This window comes from Thecamonas trahens, assembly GCF_000142905.1.
Source record: "Thecamonas trahens ATCC 50062 unplaced genomic scaffold supercont1.34, whole genome shotgun sequence".
NCBI classification, from domain to species: Eukaryota; order Apusomonadida; family Apusomonadidae; genus Thecamonas; species Thecamonas trahens.
The window spans coordinates 155,560-182,149 of record NW_013657646.1 but is presented as its reverse complement, the minus strand read 5'-3'; the positions used below and the strand labels follow the sequence as shown (position 1 = coordinate 182,149).

The 26,590-nt window shown below is 64.6% G+C and overlaps 11 protein-coding genes and 1 non-coding gene across 12 annotated transcripts in view; 6 read left to right on the top strand and 6 right to left on the bottom strand.

Annotated features, from left to right (window-relative positions):
* The window catches only part of AMSG_07301 (GTP-binding protein Era), a gene marked incomplete at its 5' end in the record, with an annotated part of 1,434 nt that extends 423 nt beyond the window's left edge, over positions 1–1,011 (top strand). Inside the window, one exon of the mRNA XM_013900763.1 lies at positions 30–1,011. Within this exon, the coding sequence (XP_013756217.1) occupies positions 30–995 (966 nt within the window). The 3' untranslated portion in view covers positions 996–1,011. The remainder of the gene's footprint in view (positions 1–29) is intronic.
* Positions 1,012–1,028: 17 nt separating this feature from the next.
* AMSG_07300 (uncharacterized protein) lies at positions 1,029–1,917 on the bottom strand (the record flags this gene model as incomplete). The annotated part of the gene is made up of 2 exons (XM_013900762.1): positions 1,029–1,883; positions 1,909–1,917. The coding sequence occupies 2 exons, from the start codon at positions 1,915–1,917 to the stop codon at positions 1,029–1,031; spliced, it is 864 nt and encodes a 287-aa protein (XP_013756216.1).
* A 143-nt stretch (positions 1,918–2,060) lies between these two features.
* On the top strand, positions 2,061–4,404 carry AMSG_07299 (ran-specific GTPase-activating protein; the record flags this gene model as incomplete). Its single annotated transcript, XM_013900761.1, has 2 exons — positions 2,061–3,020; positions 3,601–4,404. The coding sequence occupies exons 1-2, from the start codon at positions 2,136–2,138 to the stop codon at positions 4,402–4,404; spliced, it is 1,689 nt and encodes a 562-aa protein (XP_013756215.1). The 5' UTR covers positions 2,061–2,135.
* A 288-nt stretch (positions 4,405–4,692) lies between these two features.
* On the top strand, positions 4,693–5,328 carry AMSG_07298 (RNA polymerase III subunit Rpc25; the record flags this gene model as incomplete). The annotated part of the gene is made up of 1 exon (XM_013900760.1): positions 4,693–5,328. The coding sequence occupies one exon, from the start codon at positions 4,693–4,695 to the stop codon at positions 5,326–5,328; it is 636 nt and encodes a 211-aa protein (XP_013756214.1).
* A 261-nt stretch (positions 5,329–5,589) lies between these two features.
* Positions 5,590–8,554, top strand: AMSG_12064 (uncharacterized protein; the record flags this gene model as incomplete). The annotated part of the gene is made up of 2 exons (XM_013900849.1): positions 5,590–5,664; positions 7,274–8,554. The coding sequence occupies 2 exons, from the start codon at positions 5,590–5,592 to the stop codon at positions 8,552–8,554; spliced, it is 1,356 nt and encodes a 451-aa protein (XP_013756303.1).
* Positions 8,555–8,704: 150 nt separating this feature from the next.
* On the bottom strand, positions 8,705–11,298 carry AMSG_07295 (uncharacterized protein; the record flags this gene model as incomplete). Its single annotated transcript, XM_013900759.1, has 2 exons — positions 8,705–8,833; positions 9,322–11,298. The coding sequence occupies 2 exons, from the start codon at positions 11,296–11,298 to the stop codon at positions 8,705–8,707; spliced, it is 2,106 nt and encodes a 701-aa protein (XP_013756213.1).
* On the bottom strand, positions 9,115–9,200 carry AMSG_20041. The gene has a single exon. It is a non-coding gene; the product is annotated as a tRNA-Glu (tRNA).
* A 1,313-nt stretch (positions 11,299–12,611) lies between the features above and the next one.
* AMSG_07294 (uncharacterized protein) lies at positions 12,612–13,278 on the bottom strand. The gene has a single exon (XM_013900758.1). It carries the CDS (start codon positions 13,249–13,251, stop codon positions 12,685–12,687), a length of 567 nt encoding a protein of 188 aa, XP_013756212.1. The 5' UTR covers positions 13,252–13,278; the 3' UTR covers positions 12,612–12,684.
* A 436-nt stretch (positions 13,279–13,714) lies between these two features.
* Positions 13,715–18,930, top strand: AMSG_12063 (uncharacterized protein; the record flags this gene model as incomplete). Its single annotated transcript, XM_013900848.1, has 4 exons — positions 13,715–15,070; positions 15,104–16,575; positions 16,650–17,597; positions 17,624–18,930. The coding sequence occupies 4 exons, from the start codon at positions 13,715–13,717 to the stop codon at positions 18,903–18,905; spliced, it is 5,058 nt and encodes a 1,685-aa protein (XP_013756302.1). The 3' UTR covers positions 18,906–18,930.
* Positions 18,904–23,260, bottom strand: AMSG_07291 (kinesin-associated protein 3; the record flags this gene model as incomplete). Its single annotated transcript, XM_013900757.1, has 3 exons — positions 18,904–20,550; positions 20,830–23,121; positions 23,230–23,260. 3 exons carry the CDS (start codon positions 23,258–23,260, stop codon positions 18,938–18,940), a joined length of 3,936 nt encoding a protein of 1,311 aa, XP_013756211.1. The 3' UTR covers positions 18,904–18,937.
* Positions 23,261–24,202: 942 nt separating this feature from the next.
* On the top strand, positions 24,203–24,982 carry AMSG_07289 (shwachman-Bodian-Diamond syndrome protein; the record flags this gene model as incomplete). Its single annotated transcript, XM_013900756.1, has 1 exon — positions 24,203–24,982. One exon carries the CDS (start codon positions 24,203–24,205, stop codon positions 24,980–24,982), a length of 780 nt encoding a protein of 259 aa, XP_013756210.1.
* A 22-nt stretch (positions 24,983–25,004) lies between these two features.
* Positions 25,005–26,580, bottom strand: AMSG_07288 (uncharacterized protein). The gene has a single exon (XM_013900755.1). It carries the CDS (start codon positions 26,475–26,477, stop codon positions 25,074–25,076), a length of 1,404 nt encoding a protein of 467 aa, XP_013756209.1. The 5' UTR covers positions 26,478–26,580; the 3' UTR covers positions 25,005–25,073.
* Between the last annotated feature and the right edge of the window lie 10 nt (positions 26,581–26,590).

The window sequence follows — 26,590 nt, the reverse complement described above, 5'->3', positions numbered from 1 at the left end:
ACGTGGCGGCGCCCGGGCGGGAGGAGCAGACGGAGGACCTATACACATTGCGGGCACTGGCTGGTGAGGAATGGGATGAGGTGGAGGAGCCCGAAGAGCCACGGTTTGCGCGGGTGGCGCTTGTGGGCGCGCCCAATGCTGGCAAGTCGACCCTGGCCAACGCCCTGGTTGGCACCAAGGTCTCCATCGTCTCGCCCAAGATGCAGACGACCCGCGAGCGGGTGCTGGGCGTCGCCACCCGTGGCGCGGTCCAGGCTGAGTATTTGGACACGCCGGGACTCCTCGCGCCATCAGCACGGTACGCCGGAAAGAAGGTCATGCGATCGCTGTTGCTCGAGGCCGCCGACGCCCTGGCTGAGGCCGATGCCGTCATCTGCGTTCTCGACGCTGTCAAGCGCTGGGGCTCCAACGAGCACTCGGCGCTCGCGGCAGCGCTCCGCTCGGGCCGCCCGGCGCTGGCAGTCATCAACAAGATTGACTACTTGCAGCCGCCGGTCGCGCGGGAGGAGCTTGCCAAAGACGCCGACGAGTGGCGAGCAAGGGTGCTTGAGGTGGCGGCACTGCCAGCGCCGGCCTCGCCGCCCGCCCTTGATCTGACCTTTACCTCGGCAGTTGCCGGCGAGGGTGTGAACGATGTTCATACATGGGTCGCCTCGCATGCCCCGCTCGCCAACTGGAAGTACCCGTCGTGGTGGAAATCGGACGCGTCGCCGGTGGCCCACGTCGAAGAGCTCGTCCGCGAGCAAATTTACCGCAGGCTCAACCAGGAGATGCCGTACGTGGTCGAGCCGCGGGTCTTTGGCTGGACGCCGCTTCCCTCGGGCCAGCTCCGGATCGACGTCGAGCTCGCTGTCCGGACCAAGGTCCAGGCTCGCACCCTCATCGGCTCGCGCGGCGCCGTCATCTCGGGCATTCGCGACCGCGCACTGGCCGAGATCGAGGACGCGCTCGGCGCCGACGCGCTGTTGTACTTGCGTGTGGTGCGGAAGCGATAAAGAGCAATGCTGTCCTGGTAGGTTGTACAGAGTTTAGAGCAGAGGCGCGGCAGCGCTCTTGTCGATCGACGTCGGCTTGGTCTCGGGCTCGGCCGGGCTGACGGCCGGCGACGGGCTCGACGCCTCGGCCGGCATGACCGGGACAATGACCGGCGGCGGTGCGACGCCAAAGTCGATGGGTGCGGCGTGGGCCGGGACCGGGACAACGGCAACCGGCTCGTCGGCAGAAATGGCGGCCGGCGCAGGAGCCGGCGAAGCGGCAGCCGGCGCGGTGATGGGGGCCGGCGGGGTGTAGCCGGCGTGCTCGCTGTTGGTGACTGCAGCCGGCGAGTTGTGCAGGAGTCCGCGCTGGTGAACAGCGGTCTTGGGGCGAACGGTGTACGAGCCTGGCGGGAGCGAAGGCCCGCCCGGTCCGTGGGCAAACGACGGAAACATGACCTCACCGCGCCACACCACCTTGTTGGCGATCGGCCCGATGCGTAGCATCTCGAGGACCAGCAGCACAATGGGAAGCCATGAGAGAGCAATGACGTTGACAATGGCGTAGAAGCCCGGACCGTACGATGAGTTGGACGGCGCCCCGCCGAGGACGCCGGCGTAGAGAATGAGAGCAAAGAGAGCGAGGCCCCAGGCGACGGCCGCTACGGCTGCTGCGAGCTTGGTGGCCAGCTGATGGCGGTTTGCATCAAAGGCAGAAGCCGCAGCAGCGCCGATGGCAACCACCGCGACAAGCAGAGCGAGGAAGAGGAAGGTAAAGGCAGATGCGCCAGCATTGAGTAGCTTACGGACCTGCTTGCCCGTATCGCCGTCCTTGAACTGGTTCTTGGCCGCCGTCAGGTTGATGCACTCAGATGCACCTCTCACGCAGATCTTCACCAGTCCTGCATTCTCAAACGTGTTGCCGTCCTTGTACGAGACCCATGACTTGGATGCAAGGGCTGAGCGAAGAGCCAGCGAGCCAGCGCGCGCGCACGTGGGAGGGGGGGGGAGGGGGGGCGGGGGCCCAAGAGGGTGGCCAGGCAGCAGGGACACGGGTCACACAGCGAGACGGGCAAGACGGGCGAGACGGGGTCATTCACATTCACACCCACACTTGACACCCTCTGTCCCTCGTCTATATCTCTGGCCAGAGCCACAGCAATGACGTCGCACTACTTTGACGTGACAACCATGTGTGGGCAGGCATGGGTCAAGGTCTCTACGTACACCACGCAGCTGGAGGTGTACAACAAGCACTGCATGCTGTTCACCGCGCCCGGTGATGACGGCGGGCCGTGGCGTGTCCTCGATGCCTTTCCGCTCGACACCTTTGTGGCTACAGAAGTGACCCTCGATCCGCATCTGCTTGTCCTCCACGTCGGCCTTCCGCTTGATCTCGTCTCACAGTTCACGCCGCCAGCGTCGGTGGCCGACGGTCTCGCCGGCGATCTCATCGGCCCGCTGGAGACCGGCGACACGGGCGTTCTTGTCGGACGCGTTGCCGCCATCTCGGACTATCTGGCGTACGTCTCGTGCGAGGCTGATCCGGTTTCTGGCCGTCCGGAAGGCCTCGGCATCGTCGTCGATGTCGGTCGCGCTGTCTTTACGCTGCAGGGCCTCGACGATGAGCAGACCCACGCGTGGGCAACCCAGATCAAGTACCACATCGCGTCGGGCTTCACCCGCCCGCTCCATGCTGCTGATACTGCCGGCCTCGCCGCGTCGGCTGGCCTCGTTCCGGCCACCGCCGTCGTCTGCACATCGGCCGGCGGCGCGTCGTTTGCCGAGAACATGTCGCTCTTCCGCAAGGCCTTTGCCTCGGCCCGCCTCGTCCATGCTCCACTTCTCCGCGCCGGCATTGTGCTCCCCGGTGAGCCGTGCTTCCTCGGCTCGGACGTCGCCCGCTGGATCGCCGCCACCTTTGCTACAGCCACCGTCGACCAGATCGCCGTCATCGGCCAGTCTATGATCCTCGAGGGCGTCATCGAGCCAGTCGCCGACTCGGGCTCGCGCACCTTTAAGGCCGCCTTTGTCGTCTACCGCCTCGTCGCGCCTCAGAGCCATCACGCTCACAGCTGACCCCCCCCACTCCCCCCCCCCCCCCCGACCATTGATTAACGACAAGGGGGGTTGGGTTGAAAAAAGGCACGGCTTGCCGGTTAATCCAGAGCTATCGGGCATAGATAAAACGAAGGAACGCGTGGATCATTTACCGTGAGCGAGTGTAGCCGGCGCAATAGCAGAGGCAGAGGCGGCGGCGGAGCAAGTGGGCGAAATCGACGCGCGAGTGGGTGACTGGGGCGACTTGGCGGGCGAGGGGCGGCGGCAGGGCGAGGCGAGGGGAGGGTCCGGCGGACAGGCCAAAGGCACCCACATCTCTCACACACACATCAACAAGTACGTGAACAGGGGCAGAGGAGTAAATGTAGTCTGCGGGTGGGAGGTGGGGGGGTGCGGAGGGGTGGGGGGGTGCAGGGGGGACAGGCAGGGCAAGGGGGGAGGGGGCCAACTTACGACCTTCTTCGGGCGCGACCGATCGTGCCATCCGACGACACGGCGCGGGTTGGGCGAACTGGTGGATGGTGACGGGGATGCCGGGCGGATAGTGAGCTCTGGTGACGACAAGACGACGGCTGCGCCGCCTGCGTCCGAGGCTGCGGCGGGCGAGAAGCCCGTGTTCAAGTTTGGCGGTGGGGCGGCCGGCAGCGAGAAGGGCGGCGCCTTCAAGTTCTCCTTTGGCAAGCCCGCGGCGGCGGCGGGCGAGGGCGAGGCTCAGGAGGACAAGCCCAAGTTCAAGTTTGGTGGCGGCAGCAGCTCGTTCAAGTTTGGCGGCTTCTCGCCGGCAGGTGCGGCCGATGCTGCGGCCGAGGGCGAGCAGGACGAGGCCAAGACGAACCCCAAGGCCAAGGCCAAGGTGACGCTCGAGGAGGTCGAGGTCAAGACCCACGAGGAGGACGAGGACATTGCGCTCGAGCTCCGCGCGCGGCTCTACCGCATGGATGACGAGGCCGAGGAGTGGAAGGAGCGCGGTACCGGCACCGTCAAGCTGCTCAAGCACAAGGAGACGGGCAAGGTCCGCATCCTCATGCGCCGCGACAAGACGCTCAAGATTTGCGCCAACCACTTTATCACCGCCGACATGAAGCTTGTGTCGAACCCGTCGTCCGACAAGGTGTGGATGTGGAAGACGCTCGCCGACCGCTCCGACTCCAAGGAGGGCATCATCGACGACGCCACTGAGGAGAGCCTCCTCATCCGCTTTGGCTCGGTCGAGAACGCGCAGAAGTTCAAGGCTGCGTTCGAGGCTGCTGCCAATGGTGAGGACCCCGCGGCGGCGGCGGCAGCGGTTGCTGGCGCGGCGTCGACCACCACTACCACCACCGAGGCGGCGGCTGCTGCTCCGGCTGCCGAGGCTCCGGCTGCCGAGTAATCGCGTCGTAAACTGTGCCACATTGTGACGGAGAGCTGTCAGTTGTCGAGGAGGGGGGGAAGGGAGGAGGAGAGGGCGGTGGATGAATGGGTAGGTGGGTGGATGGGTGGATGGGTGGATGGGTAGGCGGCTGGCTGGCTGGCTGGCTGGGTTGATGGCTGGGTCGGCCGGTCGAAGTCCGCGTCGAAGAGAGGCAGAGGCAGACACCCGACTCGACGCGGCACGAGGGCGGGCAAGGCGGAGCAGGAGAGACAGCAGCAGGAGGAGGGAGCACGGGATAGGACACAGATGTTCCTGCTCCATGAGCTGGATGCGCAGGTCAAGGTCCAGGCGCACCTGCTCAAGCGCAATACAGAGGAGGCCATTGTGCGCCAGCTGGGCAAGATGTACTGCGACACGGTGGTGGGCGGCGTCGGGCTGGTCGTCTCCATCCACGACCTCGTCACCGTGGCCGAGGGCATGATCCACCCGGGTGGCGGCGAGGTCTACTTTAACGTCGTCTTTCGGGCCCATGTCTTCCGTGGTGTCCTCGGCGAGATCATGTACGGCGAGGTCAAGGCTGCTTCGCCGGCCGGCCTCCAGATCGACCTCACCTTCTTCGACGCCGTCTTTGTCACGCCGGACCTGCTGCCGCAGCCGGCTGTGTGGAACGAGGAGTCCGAGACCTGGGCCTGGCACTACGCCGTGCCTGGCGCCGATGAGCCGCAGGTCCTCGACATCGCCGTCGGCGAGACGGTGACCTTTAAGATCATCGACGAGGCCTTCTTTGACATCCACCGCGCCGATGTCTCGGATGACGCCCGCCCGCCGCATGTCGACGAGCACGGCAAGGACGTGTCGGCAGCGACTGCCCACAAGCGTCCGTACTGCCTCCTTGTCTCACTCAACGGCAACGGGCTTGGGCTTGGCGAGTGGTGGTCGTGATCGTTGCGATGGATGCTGGGACTGTCTGTATGCCGCCAGGGGAGGCACTGCTGGAGCGTGAAAGTACATGATGTGGGTATTGGCTGAGAGAGGGAGGTGAGTCTGCGGGTGGCAGTGAGATCGAGCAGCGGGCGGGCGCGGGACCGCATCACCTGCCACTGGCACCGACACGAGAGCATGAGCACGGGCACGGGCACGGGCACGGGCTCAGGCAGCACTGCACTCGCCACTAGTAGGCGGATAGGGTGCAGCAGCAGGAGCATGCCGTACCGCAGGGTGGACCTGGAGACCAGCCAGTTTGGTGTCCTGCACTCGGCCTCGTCGGCTTCGCTGCCTGTGGCCCGTCGCTCGAGGCGAAGGCGCGCCAACCGTGGGCGAGTCGCACCGGCGGGCGATGGCGGCGCCAGCGGCGATGCCAACGGCGACAGGGGCCACAAAGGCTTACAAGCCGGGAAGATGCGGGTAGCAGCGCGTCATGCTGACCATGTCGGCGCAATTCCGTTCGACGTCCGTCCGCGGCTCGTCATGTATCCCGACCTAGTGGCTTGGTCCGACGCCTCGGATCGCTGGGAGTCGACCGACGGCGGCAGCGCCTTGGCCGCGTACATTGCAGGCAGTGGCCGCCAAGCTGGTCGCGAATTGTCGGCTTCAAGCTCAGCAGTTGGTCGAGCTGCTGGGCGGAGCCAGCGTGGATCGTCGTTTGCGTCGTCCGAGACAAGACAAGCGATGGGCGCGTTTGCCAGCGATGCCGCCGCCCCACGCCGCCATCCCACCCCCCCAACCGGAGGGACAAGGTACAGAGTGGCCAGGCCGAAGACGAGCCGAGCCATGGACGCGTTTGTCGGTGATGCTGCTGTGATCTCTGCGCCGAGCGAGAGTACGACCACGTCCACAGACTATACATCGTGTGCGTCGTATGCGTCGTCATCGGTCGTTGCTACACGCCGCTCTCGCCGCAGCAAGCGCACCACCCCAGCCGGCGAGACAAGGTACAGAGTGGCCAGGCCGAAGACGAGCCGAGCCATGGACGCGTTTGTCGGTGATGCTGCTGCGATCTCTGCGCCAAGCGAGAGCTCGAGCGCGCCGTCGTGCGCATCGTCATCGACCGCTGCTCCCCGTCCCACCCGCCGCCGCCGCTCACGTCATTCCACCACCCCAGCCGGCGAGACAAGGTACAGAGTGGCCAGACCGAAGACGAGCCGAGCCATGGACGCGTTTGTCGGTGATGCTGCTGTGATCTCTGCGCCAAGCGAGAGCACGACCACGTCCACAGACCATACATCGTGTGCGTCGTATGCGTCGTCATCGGTCGTTGCTACACGCCGCTCTCGCCGCAGCAAGCGCACCACCCCAGCCGGCGAGACAAGGTACAGAGTGGCCAGACCGAAGACGAGCCGAGCCATGGACGCGTTTGTCGGTGATGCTGCTGTGATCTCTGCGCCAAGCGAGAGCTCGAGCGCGCCGTCGTGCGCATCGTCATCGACCGCTGCTCCCCGTCCCACCCGCCGCCGCCGCTCACGTCATTCCACCACCCCAGCCGGCGAGACAAGGTACAGAGTGGCCAGACCGAAGACGAGCCGAGCCATGGACGCGTTTGTCGGTGATGCTGCTGCGATCTCTGCGCCGAGCGAGAGCTCGAGCGCGCCGTCGTGCGCATCGTCATCGCCCGCTGCTCCCCGCCCCAGCCACCACCGCAAGCGCGCCGTCCCAGTCGGCGAGACCGCATTCCGTGTGACCTGCCCCGAGCCCCCCGCCGCGCTGACCGCGTTCATCGGCGCGTGAGCCCCGCCAGACGAGCCGGCGCCGAGCCCGGCAGCGGGCACTTGACGCAGGCGGGAGCGACAGCAGCAAGAGGCAGGCAATGAACGCAGCACGGGCAGCAGTGCGGGTGGCGGCGGCGGCAGGCACAGCAGCCGTGGTGGCGGCCGCTGGTGGGTGCGGCGAGGCCCACGCGGCGGCGCCCGACTTTAGCAGCAGCGACCCGTACCGAGTCCTCGGCCTCTCGCCACAGGCCTCGCCCGACGAGGTACGCACAGCCTACCGCCGGCTGGCCATGCGGCTCCATCCGGACCGCAATTCCGACGATCCGGCCGCCGCCGACAAATTTGCTAAGATCCAGGCTGCCTACGATGCGCTGGCCCATCCGGAGAAGGCCGCCCGCCGCGCCGCGCCCGGGCCCGACCGCCGCGCCTCACCGCATCATCCGCCGCCGCCGGGCGACGATCCCTTTGCCGACTTTGTCAATGCCATGTTTGGTGGTGGACCTGCCGGCGGCCGCGATGGTGGCGACATCGCCGCCCCGCTCCGCATTGCCATGGACATGGCCTTCCGTGGCGGCCGCGCCTCGGTCGCCGTCGATCGCGTCGCCGTCTGCTCCGTCTGCTCCGGCACAGGCGCAGCCTCGGGCAACTCGTATCGCTGTACCGCCTGCTCCGGCACAGGCCGTGCTACCACTCGCCGGACCATGGGATCGGCCGTCTTTACCTCGGTCGGCCCATGCTCGGCCTGCCGCACCGCGCCTGGCCGCCCCGGCGTCGCCATCCCACCCGCCGACGTCTGCAAGAGTTGCCGCGGCATAGGCCGCGTCCGCGAGCAGGCCTCGGTTCCAGTCGACCTTCCGCCGGGCGTCTTCTCAGGCCTCACCCTCCGCGTTCCCGGCCAGGGCTCTGGCCCGACCGGTGATCTGTACGTCACTGTCGACGTCGAGACACCGACGGGCTGGGAGATCCGCGGAGCAGACGTCGTCGTTCACCAACGCATCGCCCTGGTCGACGCCCTCACCGGCAACTTTCACATCACCATCCACCACCCGGCCGGCCACAACTTGCGCGTCTCGGCCGCTGATGTCCGCGCTGCCGGCGTCCTCGCCCCGGGTGCCGTCCTCCGCGTCCCGGGCGAGGGCATGCCACACCTCGGCACGCCCGCACGTCGCGGCAACCTCTACATCGCCTTTGACATCGCCTTTCCGCCCCACCTCGATCCACAAGCCGCCGCCGCGTTGCGCGACCTCCTCGCCGCCCCAGGCCCTTCCACCTACGAGACCGGCCCCCACGTTCACCACCATCCGTCCGCCGCCGACAAGACCATCGTCCTCGACAAGGCTAACGTGCTCTCCAACGACGCTGCTGCCGCCGAAGTCGGCCGATCCGCCGCTGGCCAACGCTCCTCCCGGCCGCCGCCGACCGATGACGGAGCCCCAGGCCCGGGCTCGTGCTCTGTCTCGTAAACCTCTTCTCATCTCCAGCCACACAACCCATCGCCTCCCGCGAGTGTCTTCATTGCCCGCGGCTACACGTGTCCTCCCTCCGCAGTCGCCCGGAAGCCTCCCATCGTCGACCATCGCCGCCGCATCACCGTCCCCGCACCGCCACGGCGCTCAGTCGCTCGGCTTCCACGCCAGGCCGCGGTGCTTGGCCACAATGTAAGCCAGCGGAAGGATGACGCCGACAACCATGACCACCGCACCGGCAAGGTACGACCCAACCGTAGGTGTCTCGAGCATGGTCTGTGAGTGCGGTGACAGAGCTCGGCCTCGTAGTCACGCTCCACTGCAGTGCAAGCGCGAGCGACGGCGGCGGCGGGGCGATTGGCAAAAAACGGCACTCAACACACCAGATTGAACATCCCATGCCAGCGCGTGCGCCTACTTCCTGTCTTACCGCCGCATCATGGGCGCATAGGCAGTGCGCAGCACTCTGGATGGCCAATGCCATTGCGCACGGGAGAGAGCAAGGCATGATAGGGAAGATGGAAAGGAGGGTCGGGAAAGGTGCAAAAAATAATATACTCCAGCGCCGGGAATCGAACCCGGATCCTTAGCGTGCTTATCATAAATTGAAAAGCTAATATCCTAGCCGTTGGACTACGCCGGACAACTCGTTTGGACTAGTGATTTTTTGGTAATTAAAGCTGTCATTGCTTTGTACTTTGCTTCGGGCCAGCAGCTGTCGTGCATGTAGCGCTCAAGACCAAGGCCACAGGTGTTTATGCAACCGCGCCCGGTATGACAACCGGCGGCGGCTTAGTCATAGCCGCTTCGGCGGCCCGGTCGGCGCCCTTGCGCAGCCGTGACTCGTTCAGCGACGGTCCCGCGGCGTCTTGCTCGCAGTCAAAGTCCAGAGCCGCACGCATGGCGGAGAGGTCGAGCGAGGCGTCATACGAGCGATAGCCGAGATGCTCGGCCATGGGCCCAAGCTGCATGGTCTTGAGCGAGGTGATCCGCTGCGCCAAGTGCACGTACTCGGCGAGCCGCGACGGCGGGCCGACCGCGCGCAGCTGGTCGAGCGCGGCTTGGGCCTCGCCGCCGGCAAGCTCTGACTCGGTGCTGCTGTGCGACCACTTGTTGAGCGCGTCGAGGTAGAGCGAGGTGCGAGTGACCGGCCGCGAGAAGAGCGTTGGGTGGGCTGGAATGAGCGGTGAAGGCGACGGCTCCGGTGACGCATGCCGCGACGCCGCCCGCTTGCGCTTGGTGCCGAGCGGGGACGACGGCCAGCCGACAAACTCGCTCACGCTGTCCGGCTCGCCGTCCGAGTCCGAGTCCGAGTCCGAGAGCGACGGCAGGACCCGGTCGTAGAGGATGCGGCCGCCACGACCAATGCGCCGGACAGCCCGGAACTTGCGCGGGCGCGAGCCCTCAGGCGCGACGCCGCGGATGACTCGGGTCGGGTAGCCGCCGGCGCCGATCGCGGGCGGCCCGGGCGCCGACGACGCGGGCACGCTCTCGGCAAGGAACGAGGTCGGAGGCGCAGCTTCAAAGGCATGTGCGTTGGGCATCCGCACATGCGACGCAGGGTCCATGTACAAGCAGCGGATGCCGATGCGGTTGATGATTGGGAGCGGGACAGACTCGAGGTGCGAGGCCAGAGTCTCGATCTCGGTGTCGTCGTCCGACTCGGCAAGCACGTCGTCGAGCTTGGCGCGCTGTAGCAGCGTCGTGTATGCCTTGTTGGCCGTCGACTGCGAGCGCGCGGGGCGGGTCGGGTCCAGCACCGCCGGCGTAGTGGCTTCGGCGGCAGCTGACGTTGGCGCCGACGCCGACGCGGCCGGGTCGGCGGCAGCCTTGGGCGCCGGGCGCGGGCGCGGCGGCGGCGGGAGGTCCAGCTGCAGCTTGAACTTGTTTCCGCTCTTGTCTTCCTTCCGCAGCTGCTCAAAGATCTCGATGCGGAGGGCGGCCAGGTCGCGTTTCGTCTCCTCGCGGGTAAAGACCTCCTGGAGCAGCTCCATGACGGTCTCAAACTCCTTCTTCAGCTGGCAGAGCTTCTTGTACGATGTCATGTCGTTGGGCTTCTTTCGGCGCGAGTAGGTGCGCGAGAGCGGGCGGAAGGCAAGATGCGGATCCGAGTTGTCGTGGTCGGGCGGCGGCCAAAACGGCCGCAGCAGCGGTTTGTCCAGCCGCACCCGCTTGGCCATCCAGTACTCGCGGATGATCGATCCGGTCTTTTCCGAGACCGTCGGCGGCAGAGTGATGGCTGAGAGCTCGACAGGCACCACGTTAAAGTTAGTGGCCTTCTCCAGCCGGTCAATGAGCGCCTCAAAGTCGTCTTCGGAGATGCGACGGTTCTTGGCGTTGTGGGCGTTGAGCCACTCGAGGTCGTCGGCGTCCATGTCGTACAGCACACCGCAGTCGGGATCGTTCCACGCCGGCACCGTCAGCCGCAGGTATGTGTCCGGCAGCTCAAATGGTGGGCCTGCGAGCCGCTCGGGCGGGACCTCCCGGATCTGCGGGATGGGGATGGCCACCGTCGACGCTGCGCCAGCCGCCTGCTGCTCGATGGCCTTCTTGATGTGGACCTCGCGCTCTTCTAGACTCTCCATTCCTGTCTTCAGCTGCGGCCGTGCCCGCTTGAACGCGCTCTTGCCGTCGTCCTTGTCCTCCTCGCGCCGGATCTTCATCTTGACGTCGAGGTCGACCCGTCGCGAGCGGAGTGACTTTTCCGGCGCCATGGCCGCCGCCAGCCGCGCGTCGGACATGGCCGAGGGCGGGCAGAGGACGGGGCGGGGGGGCGGGCAGAGGTCTCCAGGGGAGTGGGTACTGGCAGGGGCAGACGCGTGAGGGGGGTGGGCCGGTTCGAAGGGGGGCGCGTGGCCTGTACAGCGTCGGGTGGCCTCGCCCCTACGGCGCTGGCGGGTGCCGGCACAATGCGACTCGCCGGTCGCCCGACGTGATCAATGGCTGAACGCGGGAGTGGGTGGGGGGGGGGGGGGGCGATTCGGGCCGATCGCAACTGGGGAAGAGGGATCGGTGCGAGGTGGTGGAGAGGGTGGCAGATGGTTGAGGGTAAGGAGCACGTGGTGTGGAAGAGGGCACCCTTGCTTGGTAGGACGAGGGTGATGTGGATGAGGGGGGGGTGACGTTGGCGGATTTTTGCGGGCGGTAGCAGTGATGGTCGGAGATGTGATGGGGATGCTAGAGAGTGGAAGGGAGTGAATGGAGGTGAGGAGAGTGTAGGGGGGTAGGGGAGGGGTGGAAGGGTGGTGTGAGGGGGCGAGATGGGGCGATGGAGGCTGGAGGGACGGAGATTTAAAGGCGAGCCCCGAGAGGGCAGGGATGATCAGAGAAAAAGAGATCAGATGGTGGTGCCATAGTAAGCATCACCCGACATGCTGGTGGAGGGAATGGCATAGATGGTGCACTGGTCTGGATGTCGTTGTTATTGCTATGTTTGGCAATGGGAAGAGAAGGAGGAGAAGAGAAGGAGGAGAGGAGAAGAGAGGAAGACGGCGATGTGTATTGATGTGTATTTAGTGCATCGGAGGGCGGATATCGGCTACGGAGGAAATACAAGATAAGCAGAAGGAAGGATAGTGTATGTGTGTGGGGGGGGATTTGTCATCAGACAAGGGAGGAGTTGCAGAGTTGCAGATGGAGGACACGGTGTTGATGGGCAGAGCAGATCCAGGCGACAGGCTGCGAGACCGACGCTGACGACGATGACGGCGGCGATAATGGACAAGATGAGGGTTGAGATTAGGGAGGATGGAGGAGGGATTGGGAGGATGGGGATGGGGACAGCAAGGGGATTAATTAGGTAGAGAAAGATAGAAGGAAGGAAATGTTGCCCCGCGTTAGTCCTCCTGAGCCCATTGAGGGAGCAAGGAGGGTGGAGAAGGGCCGGTCTGCTAAACCGTGGACACTAAAGTCCTGTTCCACGACGTGGAAGTAGATAGACAGCCACTTAAGTGCTGTCCCAAGCTATTCGGATGAATTACGTCGATGTGTTGTTGCTTTCTCATGACGGACTCTATCCCGCTCAAAGGGAGCTCGGCTTTTCCCTCTTGCTACGCCGGTCTCTAAATGGGTTTACTCACTCGCACTGAAAACAGCTCCGGTGAGATGACACACACACATTCGCTGCCTCAGTTCTGCTCGTAGGCTGCAACCACCAGTTCCACAACCTCGGGCGTCACGTCGTCCACCGACTTGAGGCCTATCTTGTGAGTCGTCTGCCCGATTGGCGTGGCCGTGGAGAGCAATTCGCTCTCGGGCGGATCAGTGAAGCGGAGGCCGAGATCGACCCTGCTCCGGCTTGCAGCCTTCACCGCCGCAAACTGGCGGTTGTGGGTGAACGGGATGTACGTCGACCGGCCGGCAGCGGTCACGGCCTTGCCCGCGCTGAGTACCACATCGCGGACGCGGTCGTAGATCGGGCGCAGGGTGCTCTTGGCGCCCGAGTACTGCTTGGCAGCATAGCCCTCGACATCGGGCTCGATCCAGCCGGCCTGCTTGGCCGCAGCGCGGGCAATGGCCCACTGGCTGTTGAGCGGCACGTCATGGACCTCCCTCAGCCACTTGCGGACGGCCTTCTGGTCCAGCTCATCCACCCCAGAGCCCACCACCGTCGCCACCCACTCGTCCAGCGTCCGCCCCGTCCGTGCCTCCATGCTCGCCTCCATGGCGCTGCCCATACTCTCAGGCGACGCCATGCCCTCGCTTCCTTGTCACCTGTAACGCGAGAAGTGGTGCTGTCACCAACTCGACAGCACACACTGCACACATCGCACACACTTCGGCAGCCATTGCCACCCGGCCTGGCCCGCTGCCATCTCCATCGAAGACGGCAACGTGCTGTGCGGTGTACTACCACCACATCAGCATCGCTGACTCGTATCGCACCCTGCTGTCGTGTCCGAGTCACGATCTCGGTGGTCCGACAGCTGCCTGCCCCCCCCCCCCCCCTCTTCGTCTCTCTACCCACAGCTATTCGCCCCTGCCATGTGGTGATTCCCTACCCATGCCCATGGCATCACATCCCGGATTCGTAGCCTGCAGTCAGGGGGGCTCCCGCCGGCGAGCGCGCGCTAGCTGACACCACCTCGCTTTGCCAGCAGCAGCCGCCGCGGCATGTACCACCCGCCCCGGTCCCGGAGCTCGTCACCGGTTGCGACCATGGCAGCTGCAGCCGAGTCACTTACACTGGCTCGGCAGGCCTCGGCAGCCTCCCGTGCCAACCTCTTTGCTCGTCGCCCCGTCCTGGGCCATGGCCGCTGGCAGCCTGCTGCTGCTGCGCCGGCGCACGTTGTTGGCGCCGACCCGGCCCGGGCCACCCGTCCGCCAAGCCCGCCTCGCTTGGGCGCCTCACCACTGCCGCACCCACTCCGTCCGCCTCCGCAGCATGCGCCCGTCTATGCCTCCGGCCCTTCTTCCCGCCACATGCCCGACCCACTTCTCCGTCTCCGCTCCTCTCCGCCACCCCGCCCACGCTCGCTGCCGTTGGAGCCCGACCAGCAGCGCTCGTCGCTGCGATTGTCGCCGGACCATCGCGGCTCCCCGCCGTATCCCCGCTCGTCGCCGCGGGTCCACTCGCTGCGCCGTGCGCGGGTCTCTTTTGCAGAGCATGATTCACCCCTGCTCTCGCCGTCGCGGCCGCTGGCCTCGCCGCCCCTGGCTCCTCCACCGCGCGCTGCGGTTGCGTTGGCGCTCTCGGATCTTGATGTCCCGGCACCGGCACTTGCCCGTACTGGTGCGCCCTCCTCGATCTTCCCGCCGCGCCACCGTCTGATGACCGACGACGCCCGCGCTAGCTCTGTACCGCTTATGGACTGGAACGGCGACGCCCCGCCGACACTGGCTGGTGACGGCGGCTTGCGCGAGTTGACTTCGTACGAGCGTGAGGTTCGCGCATCAACGGTTTCGCCCCCGCAAGTTGACGTTGCTCCACTGCAGATGGAGCTCTCGGGCCTTGGCGTCGGCCATGCGCCCACGCTCTCGACATGGGCGTCTCCCGTCTCTTCTGCAGCTCCGGCAGAGGCGACGCCGGAGCCGCTGGGCTTGGCAGACTACAGCCCTCCGGCGCGTATTGAGCTTGCGCCTGTCCGCGGCTCAGCGTCGCCGTCGACCCACTCGAAAGCATCTACTTTTGCGCTCTCACCGGCTCGGGTTGCCGAGGTCGCTGCCTCGCCGCTGCCGTCACTGTCGGCGCTTGCGATGGCGACTTCACTCGACGAATGGTCGAGTCTCGAGCCTGAGCTTGAGCCAACGTCTGAGGAGCGTGAAATCGCCGCTGCAAGCGAGGCCGAGACTTTGTTTGTCGATGCTGTGGCCGAGCCCGAGCCCGCCCCTTTGCCCGCGGCCGAGCCCGAGCCATTTGCTCCCAACACCCGCGCACTCTTTGACTTTGCCGATCTCAACCCGATGCACCTTGACTTTGTCGAAGGCGAGCCGCTGCATGTACTCGATGACAGTGGTAAGTGGTGGATTGCCCGCAACACCCACGGATCCGAGGGTCTAGTCCCGTCCAACTACGTATGTGCACTCTCTGCCCCTCTCTCCGCACAGCCTGCTGCTGTGACCCAGGCCGTGGCTGCAGTCTCGCCGACTTCTGCTGCCAACAGCGCCGATGTCGAGAGCAGCGCCGTCGATGCTGCTGATGCTAGCGTTGACGCCCTGGCAGAGACCGGAGCCTCTGGCGACGATGCGACCGAGCTGGAGGATGAGTTCTACATCGAATCCGAGGTCGAGGCTGCTGCACCTGCTGCGGTAGCGACCGCAGCAGATGCCACCGGGGCTGAGGCTGAGGCTGCGGCTGAAGTCGAGGCTGATATTCACACACGGTCGCGGGCGGCCAGCGAGACGGCACCTACAGCGCCCAAGGTGCCCAAGCGGACATCACGGTACACCAAGGACGACGCCATTATGCTTGTGCAGGCGCTGTGCGGATACGCCGACCCGTCTGTTCATCGACTCGACTTTGAGGCCGGCGAGGTGCTGTACGTGCTGGAGCAGTCGTCGAACTGGTGGCACGCCATGAACGAAGACGGCGCCGAGGGCCTTATCCCGTCGAACTTTGTGCTCGAGTGCCCGGCGCCGCCGGTGGTGACTGACCCGCCTGGACCGACAACTCCAAACAGCCCGGACACTGTTCAAGAGGCTGCCGAGCTCCTCGAGGCTGCGCCTGCCCCTCCAGTGTTTTCGCTGTCAGACGCGGACGACATTCACGTCCTTGACATCGACGCCTTTGATCTATCCAACTTTCAAGCTCCGCCGCCTCCACAAGCCAGTTTGGAGCAGCTCGATGCGTCAGCACCCGAGCTGGCTGCGCACGCAAGTGGCGATGCACCGCCGCCACCGGATGTTGCTGTTGCGGAGATGAGAGTGCCCCACGAGACCGAGCCCGAGCTCAAGGCCGAAGCTGAGGCAAAGGTTGAGGCTGAGCCCGAGCCCAAGGCCGAAGCTGAGGCAAAGGTTGAGGCTGAGCCCGAGCCCAAGCCCAAACCCAAGGAGCCCCGATATGTGCAAGCGCTGCATCGGTTCGAGGATGACAACCCGCGGCGTCTGGACTTTGAGGCGGGCGAGATTCTGGAGGTGCTTCAGGCGCGCGGTAACTGGTGGGAGGCTCGGACAGTGCTCGGCGACATCGGCCTCCTGCCGTCCAACTTTGTGCAGATCATCGACGCTGCTGACGGCGCCAGGCTTTTCCACGCGCAAGTGCGCGGGTCGGAAAGCGACACCGAGTCTGCAGTTGTCGACGACGCAGTCGCCGACCTGCTGGAGAGCGGGGGAGAAGATGATGCGGCGCACTCGCTCAACGACTCGGGTGCGATGTTCCAAGAGATCGTGGCAGCACCCGATGAGGAGCTCGAGGCTCCTGCTGGAGTTGAATCTTCTGCGATGGTGTTCTCTGACGAAGACTCGGTGTCGACGGTTGCCGAAGACGAGGCTGACCCCGCTGTTGTCGAACCCGTCGCGGCGGACGCCGCTGTGCATGCAGCAACCGTCGAGCTTGCCACCTCCAGCGACGATGATTCAGCGTCAACAGTTGCGGAGGTTGTCGAGCCCGTCGTTGCGGACGCTGCTGTGCCAGTGGCCGTGGAGCCCCCTCCAGCGACGTTGAAGCCTCGGCGCCGGCAGTTGCGGAGGACGAGGCTGACCCCGCTGTTGTTGAACCCGTCGTAGTCGCATCTGCCAGCGATGATGACTCGGCATCGACAGTTGCGGAGGACGAGGCTGAATCCGCTGTCGTTGAACCCGTCGTGGCGGACGCCGCTGTTGACGACGATTCGGCGTCGACAGTTGCGGAAGATGAGGCTGACCCCGCTGTCGTTGAACCCGTCGTAGTCGCATCTGCCAGCGACGATGACTCGGCGACGACAGTTACGGAGGACGAGGCTGACCCCGCTGTCGTTGAATCCGTCGTAGTCGCATCTGCCAGCGACAATGTCTCGGCATCGACGGTTGCGGAGGACACGGCTGAATCCGCTGTCGTTGAACCCGTCGTGGCGGACGCCGCTGTTCATGCAGTAACCGCCGAGCTTGCCACCTCCAGCGACGATGATTCAGCGTCAACAGTTGCGGAAGATGAGGCCGATGTCGCGGTTGTCGAGCCCGTCGTGGCGGTCGCTGCTGTGCCAGTGGCCGTGGAGTCCGCCACCTCCAGCGACGATAACTCGGCATCGACAGTTGCGGAGGACGAGGATGACCCCGCTGTCGTTGAACCCGTCGTAGTCGCATCTGCCAGCGACGATGACTCGGCATCGACGGTTGCGGAGGACGAGGCTGAATCCGCTGTCGTTGAACCCGTCGTGGCGGACGCCGCTGTTCATGCAGTAACCGCCGAGCTTGCCACCTCCAGCGACGATGATTCAGCGTCAACAGTTGCGGAAGATGAGGCCGATGTCGCGGTTGTCGAGCCCGTCGTGGCGGTCGCTGCTGTGCCAGTGGCCGTGGAGCCCGCCACCTCCAGTGACGTTGAAGACTCGGCGCCGGCAGTTGCGGAGGACGAGGCTGACCCCGCTGTCGTTGAACCCGTCGTGGGGACGCCGCTGTGCATGCAGTAACCGCCGAGCTTGCCACCTCCAGCGACGATGACTCGGCGCCGGCAGTTGCGGAGAACGAGACAGCTATAGCCGTTGTAGTGCCTGCGGCAACCATCGAGCCCGCCACCTCCAGCGACAGCGATTCGGCGTCGACAGATTCCGAGGACGAGGCTGATCCCGCTGTCGTTGAGCCCGTCGTAGTCGCATCTACCAGCGACAACGATTCGGCGCCGGCAGTTGCTGAGAACGAGACAGCTGCAGCTGTTGTAGTGCCTACGGCCGCCGTCGAACCAGCCTCCTCGAGCGACGACGATTCGGTGTCAACAGATTCTGAGGACGAGGCGGCAGCAGCTGCCGAGCCGGCTGTGGTGCCCGTGGTCGCGACCGGATCCGCCACCTCCAGCGACGACGACTCGGCGTCGACGTTCGCGGTGGACACGGCTGATCCCGCTGTCGTCGAGCCCGTCGTCGCTGAGGCCGCCGTGGCGACTACCCAACCCGTCACCAACAGCGACAACAACGACTTGCCATCGTCGGCTGCAGAGGCCAGCGAAAACGGAACTGCCGTCGACGACGGTGTTGCCCACTCGCCAACGTACGCCAGCGCTTCTCACGACTTTTCTGATCCCAACCCTCGTCGTCTCGACTTTGCCAAAGGCACCATCTTTCGCATCCACGTCACAGAGGGCAACTGGTGGGACGCGAGCACGCCCAATGGCGCCCGCGGCCTTGTCCCGTCCAACTACCTCGAGGAGATTGACCAAGCTGACGGCGCCGCCGCCTTTGCCACCCCTCGCCCACTGTCCAACACCGACGAGCTCGCCGCCGACGCCATCGCCCTAGTTGCCGAGCTCGACAGCCTCTGGCCGTCCGACGACGACGAGGCCGAGGTCGCTGCCAAAGCTGCCACTCCTGCACACGAGACACAGGTGCCTCCCCACAAAGCCGCCGAGCTCATCCAGCTCGACTCGACGACCGAAGACCCGCCGTCGCCATCAGCCCTCAACCGCTCCATCTCGTTTGCCGACAACAACGAGTACTTTGAGTATCCGCGCCCGTTTTCCTACACCACCGAGTCGGACTCGAACTCGGGCTCGGGATTTTCCGACTCCTCATCCTCTTCGTCGTCGTCCCCGTCGTCCTCGTCCGAGCCCGAGGACTTTTCGCGCTTCAACCACATCTCTGACGCCGACCTCGACGCCTCAATTGCCACTCTCAAGGACGACATTGCCAAGGCCAAGGCTGCTGGCGCCGACCTCGACCTCGTCGACGATCTGTACGACGAGTACATGGCGCGTCGCCGCGCCCGCGCTGCTCGCTCCTGATCTCTGGCCAGTAAATTCATTATCCTACAGCTCTAGGCAGAGAGATAGCCAGGGAGCAGGCCGTCCTCCGCAGCAGGCTTGAACGCAGCCCGCTCGTCAGCGGCGCGCGCAGCAGTCCCGCCAGGCAGGTGCTCAAGCTGGGCCCGCAGCGCGGCGGCATGACGCTCGCCGATGACCATGACCATGACCATGGTAAAGCCGAGCTTGGAGAGAAACTCGGGGAATCGGACCGTCATGCTCACATACAGCGTCAGGACGGCAAGGCCGGCAATGGGCAGCAGGCCGCGCGGGTTGAACGCCGCCGCGTTGCCCGACGCCGCCCGCGCCAGCGAGTCCACCTGCAGCCGGAACCAAACAAGGTGGAAGCACACGTACATGGTCCACGCCCACATCGGATAGGTCGTCGACGGAATGAGTCCGTCCGCGAGCTTCATCACTATCACCACGCCAAGCATGCAGAGCCAGACCAACGGACGCAGCCCAATCCGGCTCGCCACCGCACTCAGCTTGGCCCGCAGCCGCAGCGGCGACGAGCCAGCAAACACCCGCGCGCCGTACTTGGCCACCGCATAGTCATAGCCAAACCACGGAATGAGGACGCCGGCGGCAAGCCGCAGCATGTTCTCCACCGGCGTGTTGTCGTCAAGCGTCTCCCGGAACGAAAGCCACACCCAGTGGATGTCCATGTACCAGTACGGGACCCAGTTCCACGGCTTGAACGGCTGCGCGATCGGATACGTCATGGAAAACGCCGGCACGGCCGCCGTCTTGAGCTCGGGGTACTTGGACGACCGGTACAGCTTGAAAGACATCTTCTCGTAAAAGTAGATGTGGTTCATGGTGTACACAATGTCCAGTCGCATCATGGGCACCTCGAACTTGCCCGACTCGGGCACAGCGTTGCGGTCAAAGAGCGGGGCGGCGATGAGCTCGGCAAAGTAGGAGACAAAAAAGCCCTGGTCGCCGCCATCATAGGAGAGCATACCCGAGCCAAGCGAAGCAATCATGTCGTCAAACACAGCCTTGTCCGGCTTGACCACAAGCATGCCCGTGTGGAAGTTGACCGGGTTCTGGAACGCGGCGCAAAAGTGACCGCACTGGAACAGCTCGTCCATGTTGCGCAGGCAGATCGAGTCCTCGTCCATGTAGATGACCCGCTCGTACTCGACCATGTTCCACAAGTGGAGCTTATTGAGCGAGTGCTCAAAGTGCGCCTTGTACGACGCAGCCTCGGCCGCAGGCACCGTCCCATCGCCCACCCCGGCGCCCTCGCCCTCGCCAGCGTTGGTGTGCTTGTACGGATTGGGGATGTTGGGCACAAACTTGAGCCGCGCACCCGTCGCCTCCAGCACCGCCACCGTCTCGGGTGTCACATTCTCAGACACCAGCACAACCACATCGGCCTCGGGCTTGGCCTCCAGCAGCGACGCGATCAGCACACGAGCCCCGAGCAGGTACTCGGCGTCGAGCTTGGTCCCCTCGTAGTGGATGAGCGCATATGCGTGCTTAAACTGCGCCTCCCGCGACGACGTTCCCACGCCTCCCGCCACCACGCTGCCATCTCCGTCCCCAGCCCCAGCCCCGGCCCCAGCGCCCGCGCCGGCCCCGCCATCCCCGCCCTCCACCGACGCTGCGCCCACCGTCCCTCCACACGCCGCCAGCACCGCCAGCACCACCGCCCAGCCCAACACCATGCACACAACTCTGCTCTGCATCTCGCCCTGCAGAGTGTTGCAGACAAGTAGCAACCCCTCCTTCTTTCCCGCCCTGTTGGTCGACTCGGTCGCTGGCCCGGCGACGCCACCCAGCCGCTCCAACCAACTGCAACGTGGCGTTTGCTCGCTCTGACCGCCCGAGTTCCACGGCTATCTCCACTCGTTCCTCCGCTCTTTCTTCTCGCCAGCATGTTACAGATAAATGGCACCTCCGTCATCGCGGTAGTCGTACGAGTCGGACGGGAACTCGTCGTTGCCGTACATCTCGTCCATTAGCGGATCAAAGCCTTCGCGGCCGTAGCCGTAGCCGTCGTCGTGGTTGTACTCGCGCCCGTACTCGCCGGCCTCGTCCATGAGGAGTGAAGACGAGTCGAGGAGCGCGCCCATCCGGCCGCGGTCGTCAGGCTCGTCGACGTAATGGGCAGTGGCAATACCGGCTCCGCTGCCGCCGGCCATGGCATCGAGCCACTCGGCGTTGTGGGCCTGGAACTTCATCCGCTGGATCTCTGCGGCGGAGCTCGGGTCGTGCTCGACGACAATGTCGAGAACGGCTGCCGCCAAGCGGCGGACCTGCACGTTGCGATCTTGAAGCAGGTCGATCATGTACGCTACCGAGTGGGCCTGGTCCATAAAGACCCGACGGGTCGCCTCGTTGAGGGCGAAAAAGTAAAAGGCGTACGTGATGTGGAGGACAAAGGCATCGTCCTCCTGCCGCGCCGACATGAGGTGCATGAGCTCGGGAATGATGCCGGTCGCTGCAATGGCGTCGGCGGTGTTTGGATCGACCGCCACGGTGCCGATAAAGACCACAGCTTGCAGTGCAATGTCGTCGTCGACCCGTGAGACGTCCAGCAGCGGCTCGGCAAACTCGAGCAGGCCATACTCCTCGAGAAGCCGCGCGTAGTTAAAGTTGGGAATGGCCAGCGCCCCGAGGAGTGCAAGCGCCTCGACTTGGAACTCGGGCGAGCCGCTCGAGTCCTTGGCCAGCTGCACAATCTCGTCGATGTAGTCAAGGAACATCATCTTAAAGTCGCCGTCATGCGTCGCCAGGTTGGCCACAAACTTCATCAGCACCGGGTCGCCCGTCGCCAGCACCCGCCGAATGTAAAGCTCAAGCCCGCCGTCCTCGCACAGCATCATCGCCGTCTTACGGCAGAGCGTGAGGTTCACGCCCAGCGCCATGACCTCGAGCGGCAAGTACCGCTCCTCTTCCTCCACAATGATGGTGCGGATGAGGCCGACAACGGCGTAGCCAAACGCGGCCTTGGCCTCGTCGTGAACAGACATGTGGTAGAGGACCCGCAGCGCACGGTCCGAGAACGCCGGCTCGCGCACAAGCTCGGCCAGCCGGCCCATGAGCCCGTACTTGATCATGGCGTGGGCATGTTCCTTGTCGAACGAGAGGTTGATGAGCAGGTCGAGGATCGACGCCAGCAGCGCGTTGTTCTTGGCCGCCATCAGCGGCGCCAGCTTCTCCACAACGCCTAGCTTCTTCATGTCGTCCTTGTTCTCCTGGTAGATCGAGAGCTTTTTGAGAAAAGTCGAGACAAGAATGAGCAGCTCGAGGTTGCGCCGTTCGAGCATGGCGACAAGAAACTTGCAGATCGCTTTCTTGCGGAGCTTTTTCTCGACCTCGGTCGACTCGGCAATGTTGAGCAAGAGGTGGAGTGAAACAAAGAGCAGCCGCTCCTGCCGCGCCTCCTTCTCGCGCACAATCTTAAGCTGCTTGTCGAGCCCGGCCCGCACACGCTCTGACGCGTCGGGCGCTCCGGCTGCCTCCTCCTTGGCCCGCAGCTTGGCGAGCCATGCCCCGTGCCGCTTGCTCTCCGTCTCGATCACTCGAAGCGCCGCACGGCCGACCTGATAGTCGGCAATGACATCGTGGAACTGCGAGTACTTGGAGAGCTCAAAGAAGAACTGAACTACGTTGGCCGTCAGCTCCATCGAGCCCTGTGAGCCGGCTGCAGCCTCCTTGAGCACTCGCGAGAGCGCCAGCAGCAGTGTCTCGTTCTTGACCAGCCGCTCAAGGTTGCCCTCCTCATCCTGTGCCAGCTGCAGGATCGACGCTGTCGCCGCCACCTGCGCCTCGGGCGCCTCGTACAGCTGCTCAATGTAGCCTTCGAGCTCGCGCATCGACGCTCCACTCGATGCCGACGCCCGTGCCCGTGGTGGTGACAGCGCCGGGTCTGACATCTTGGTCAGCGCCTGCTGCCGCGCGTAGTACGACGTGGCGTCGGCCGCCCGCTCCTGCAGCTGCAGCAGCAGCTCTTCCACCTCACCCACCTTGGACGGATGGATGAGCTTGCACTTTTCCACAATCTCCGACGCAAGCTGCTTGATGTTCGAGTTGGCCGTCAGCGACGTCAGCCTGATCCGCTTGATGTTGTCCGATGTCCGCGACTCGATCTCCTCGCCATCCTCACCAAGCACCGTCGCCTCTACCGTGTAGTGCACCAGCAGCGTCATCTCGCGCGGGTCCAGCTCCATCCGCCCAGCCTTGACTGCACTCTCGAGTGCCATCGCATTCGCCATCACACATCCTGACGTGAGTCGTTGTCGCCCTCCTCCCGCCCTCCTCCTGTCCCTCCCTCCCTCCTCCCCCAACCTACCCTTTCGCTTCATGAACTTGGCGTGCGACATGGCCGTCTCTCTACCAATCCTCTCTGTCTCTATGGTGTGCTTGCGACGGGTGGCAAAGGTGGTGGCCGGGTGAGGTGGTGGGCGGGCTGGTCACCGGTGACCCTCGTGCCGAAGTGGCGCCAAGCCGAGTGCTGCCGCAGGCAGGGAACAAGCCGTCGGAAGGAAAAGAAGAAAATCGTTCTCGGCGTCACCGCATCATCCGCTGCGGGCGCGCGAACCGAGGCTCCGGCCCCGGCGATCGTCACCAGCATCGACGGCGGCAATGGCTGCCAGTGTGGTCGCCCTGGAGCGCGCCAGCGAGTGTGCCCGGATCGGATCGTAAAGCTCAAACATCATGTCGGTGTTGAGCGCCTCCAGCTCGTACACGAGGTGGGTGGCCTTTGCCATCGACGACGCGATCGCCGTCGACAAACCGTGGGCCTGGTCCAGAAATGCCTGGTGCGCAAGCACATCGCGCATCTCTGGTGGTGCATCCGAGTCGCCGTCCTCGAGCTTGGTCTGCCCCGCCTCGACAGCCGCGTGGTCTTTGGCATCGCCAGCGCGATCGCGACCGCGATCGCGATCACGATCGCGATCGCGATCACCGCCGCACTCGTTCCCGCTCCCGGCCTTCCGCCCTCCAGCCCTCGCAGCGCTCACAGCCGCCGGCGACGACGACGGCGGCGGCGGCAGGCCGGCCACTGGTGGCGGCATGGCTGCGGCCAACGCCGATAGCTCCATCGGCTGCGGATCGTCGTCGTGCGGGTCGTCAAAGTGGAACATGTCGCCTGAAAAAGGTCGTCAAGTGCCAGCCGCCAGCCGCCAGTCACGAGGGCAGTCAGTCGGTTGCCTTGCAACGCGACACCAAACGATGAATGGCCTTTTGAGGAGACATTCGTGGCCACACGACGCCAGCCGGTCGCCTCAGACACGTCCGGTGGCAATACTCGACTCACACCCAGTATGGCAGCCAACTTCCAAGCAGTGCGGATCAAGAAGGGTAAGGCGACGTACGAAGTGCTCACCCACCCGAACACCATCAATGGGTATCGTGACGGAGCGGTGGCGCTCGACTCGTGCCTCGCTGTCGAGCAGGTCTTCCGGAACTCGTCCAAGGGCGAGACGGTGGCGCTCTCCGAGCTGCAGGATGCGTTTGGCCTCGAGACCGAGATGGATGTGGCGCGGCTGATTCTGGACGAGGGCGAGGTCATGCTCAACGCTGCCGACCGCAAGGCCAAGATGGATGAGGTCCATCGGGCGGTGGTCGCTTTCATCCACAAGCACTTTGTTGACCCCAAGTCGATGTCGCCGCATCCGCTTGTCCGCATCGAGAACGCGCTCGTCGAGGCCAAGGTCCGGCTCGACATGGACACCTCGGCCGAGGACCAAGTCAACGGCGTCATCAAGAAGCTTCGCCCCATCATTCCGCTCAAGAAGGCCGAGCTCGAGGCCACCGTCACCCTTTCCCATGCCAAGATGGGCGCGGCGCTCGGCGTCCTCCACGGCCACGCCCAGGTCGGCCATACAGACTACACTGCCGACGGCTGCGTCGTCTCCATCGGCCTTCTCCCGGGCGACCTGGATGGTCTTGTTGCTGCCCTCGACAAGTGCACCTCTGGAGAGTACTCGCTCACCATCGCCGGCACCGAGGACCTTGCCGTCGCCGAGAGCGAGGCCGCTGCCTCGGGCAAGGGAAAGAAGAAGGGCAAGGGCGGGAAGAGGGGCAAGAAGGGCAGAAAGTAAGGCTGTGCCGGTAAAACACGGATGAAGATGTAGCGCGTTTCAATCAAGCTCCTCTCGCCATAGCCAATAGGAGGAGCAAGCCACGTCGCCGTCAGTCCCGCTTCGGCAACGATGGCGAGACTGGTGTAACCGGCGACGCCGGCGGCGAGCCGGCAAGCACCGCCGGCGGATCGATGCCAATTGCGCTGGACACGTTGTGGCGCCCGTCGGCAAACTTGGCCTCGTATCGCCGCGAGAAGACGTCAAAGTAAAAGTTGGCACCGTTCCAGAGCGAGACGCCTAGGAGTGCGACGAGGAGCGCAATGTGCAGATGGACAGAAGAGTAGATGATCGGAATGGGCAAGATGGTGATGACGGTGTACACAAACTGCGTGGCCATAAAGATGACCTTGGTCTTGACTGTCGAGGCATCAAACTTCTCGGTCGGTCCCATGACGCCGATGCGCCGCAGGAGCGAGAGCACCAACTTGTGCATCGGGTTCTTGTCGTCGGCCGAGAGCCAGCGCAGCGAGGTCGTCAGCGTCTTGTCGGCCTCGAACTTGGACCGGTCGCGGACCTCGGTCTTGTAGTAGTACAGAACTTGCCACACAAGGTAGATGGCCATCGGCATGACAAACCAGCCCACAAACGAGATGGGTGCGTGAAAGTGCGACGCCATGGTGTTGTACTCGGCCCACTGCGTCGTTGCCGCCGTCGCCAGACTCACGCCCTCGGGCACCGCAGGGTACCAGTGGAGGGTAAAGGTGAGCATGGCCGGAAAGGCGTGGATAAAGACCGAGGTGACCTTGTCCAGCGAGTGGAAGACCATCGAGCACCGCCAGGTGGGAATGGCCCAGAGGAGCGGGCCGTTGGCGAGCGTAAAGATGGCGGCATGCCATTCGGTAGCAGACGCGGGCGTCCACACAGAGATCAGGCACAGCGCCTGCACCACGTAGCAAAAGTCCATAAGGAAGAGGTGCCAGTTGAGCTTTGCGTACATGACGTACCGCGCCACGCAGAGCGCCGGCATGATGAGCGCGAACCAAGCGCCAAACAGCACTGGGTACAGGATCATGACGTACTCGGTGAGGATGATGCCCACCAGAATGCCCAGCAGGAACGAGAGCTTGTCCTTCATCCGCACCGCCTTAGGTGTTCTGATCCGCTCCCGGATGTGGTCGCGGATCCTCACATCCTCCTTGCCCGTCACCACCTTGCGCCACGCACCACGCCCGCGCGCCACCCGGTCATTCACCCGCGCCACCTTGTCTGAAATGAACGGCTTGCCCTTGGACGCCCACATCTCCTTGATCCGCGCCGCCACTTTGGCCCGCGAGCCTGCGCTCTCGTTGCCCTCGGCCGTCAGCTTGTCCAGCAGCCGCGTCAGCAGGTCCTCGTGTTCCATGCCTTCGCTCCCCGGCGACCCTTCCCCAACCCGCTCCGGCGAGCCACCCACGTCCCCGCCCCAGCCCCCACCTTTCTGTCTGCCACCTCTGTCATCACCTCTGTCAGCCATTATACCCTCCTACCGACTTGCAGCTGAGTCTACAACCAAGTCCTTGCTCTCTCTACCCACCAACCAGCCGTCTACCAACGTCCACCAACGTCAGAGAAAGGTCGTGAAAGGCG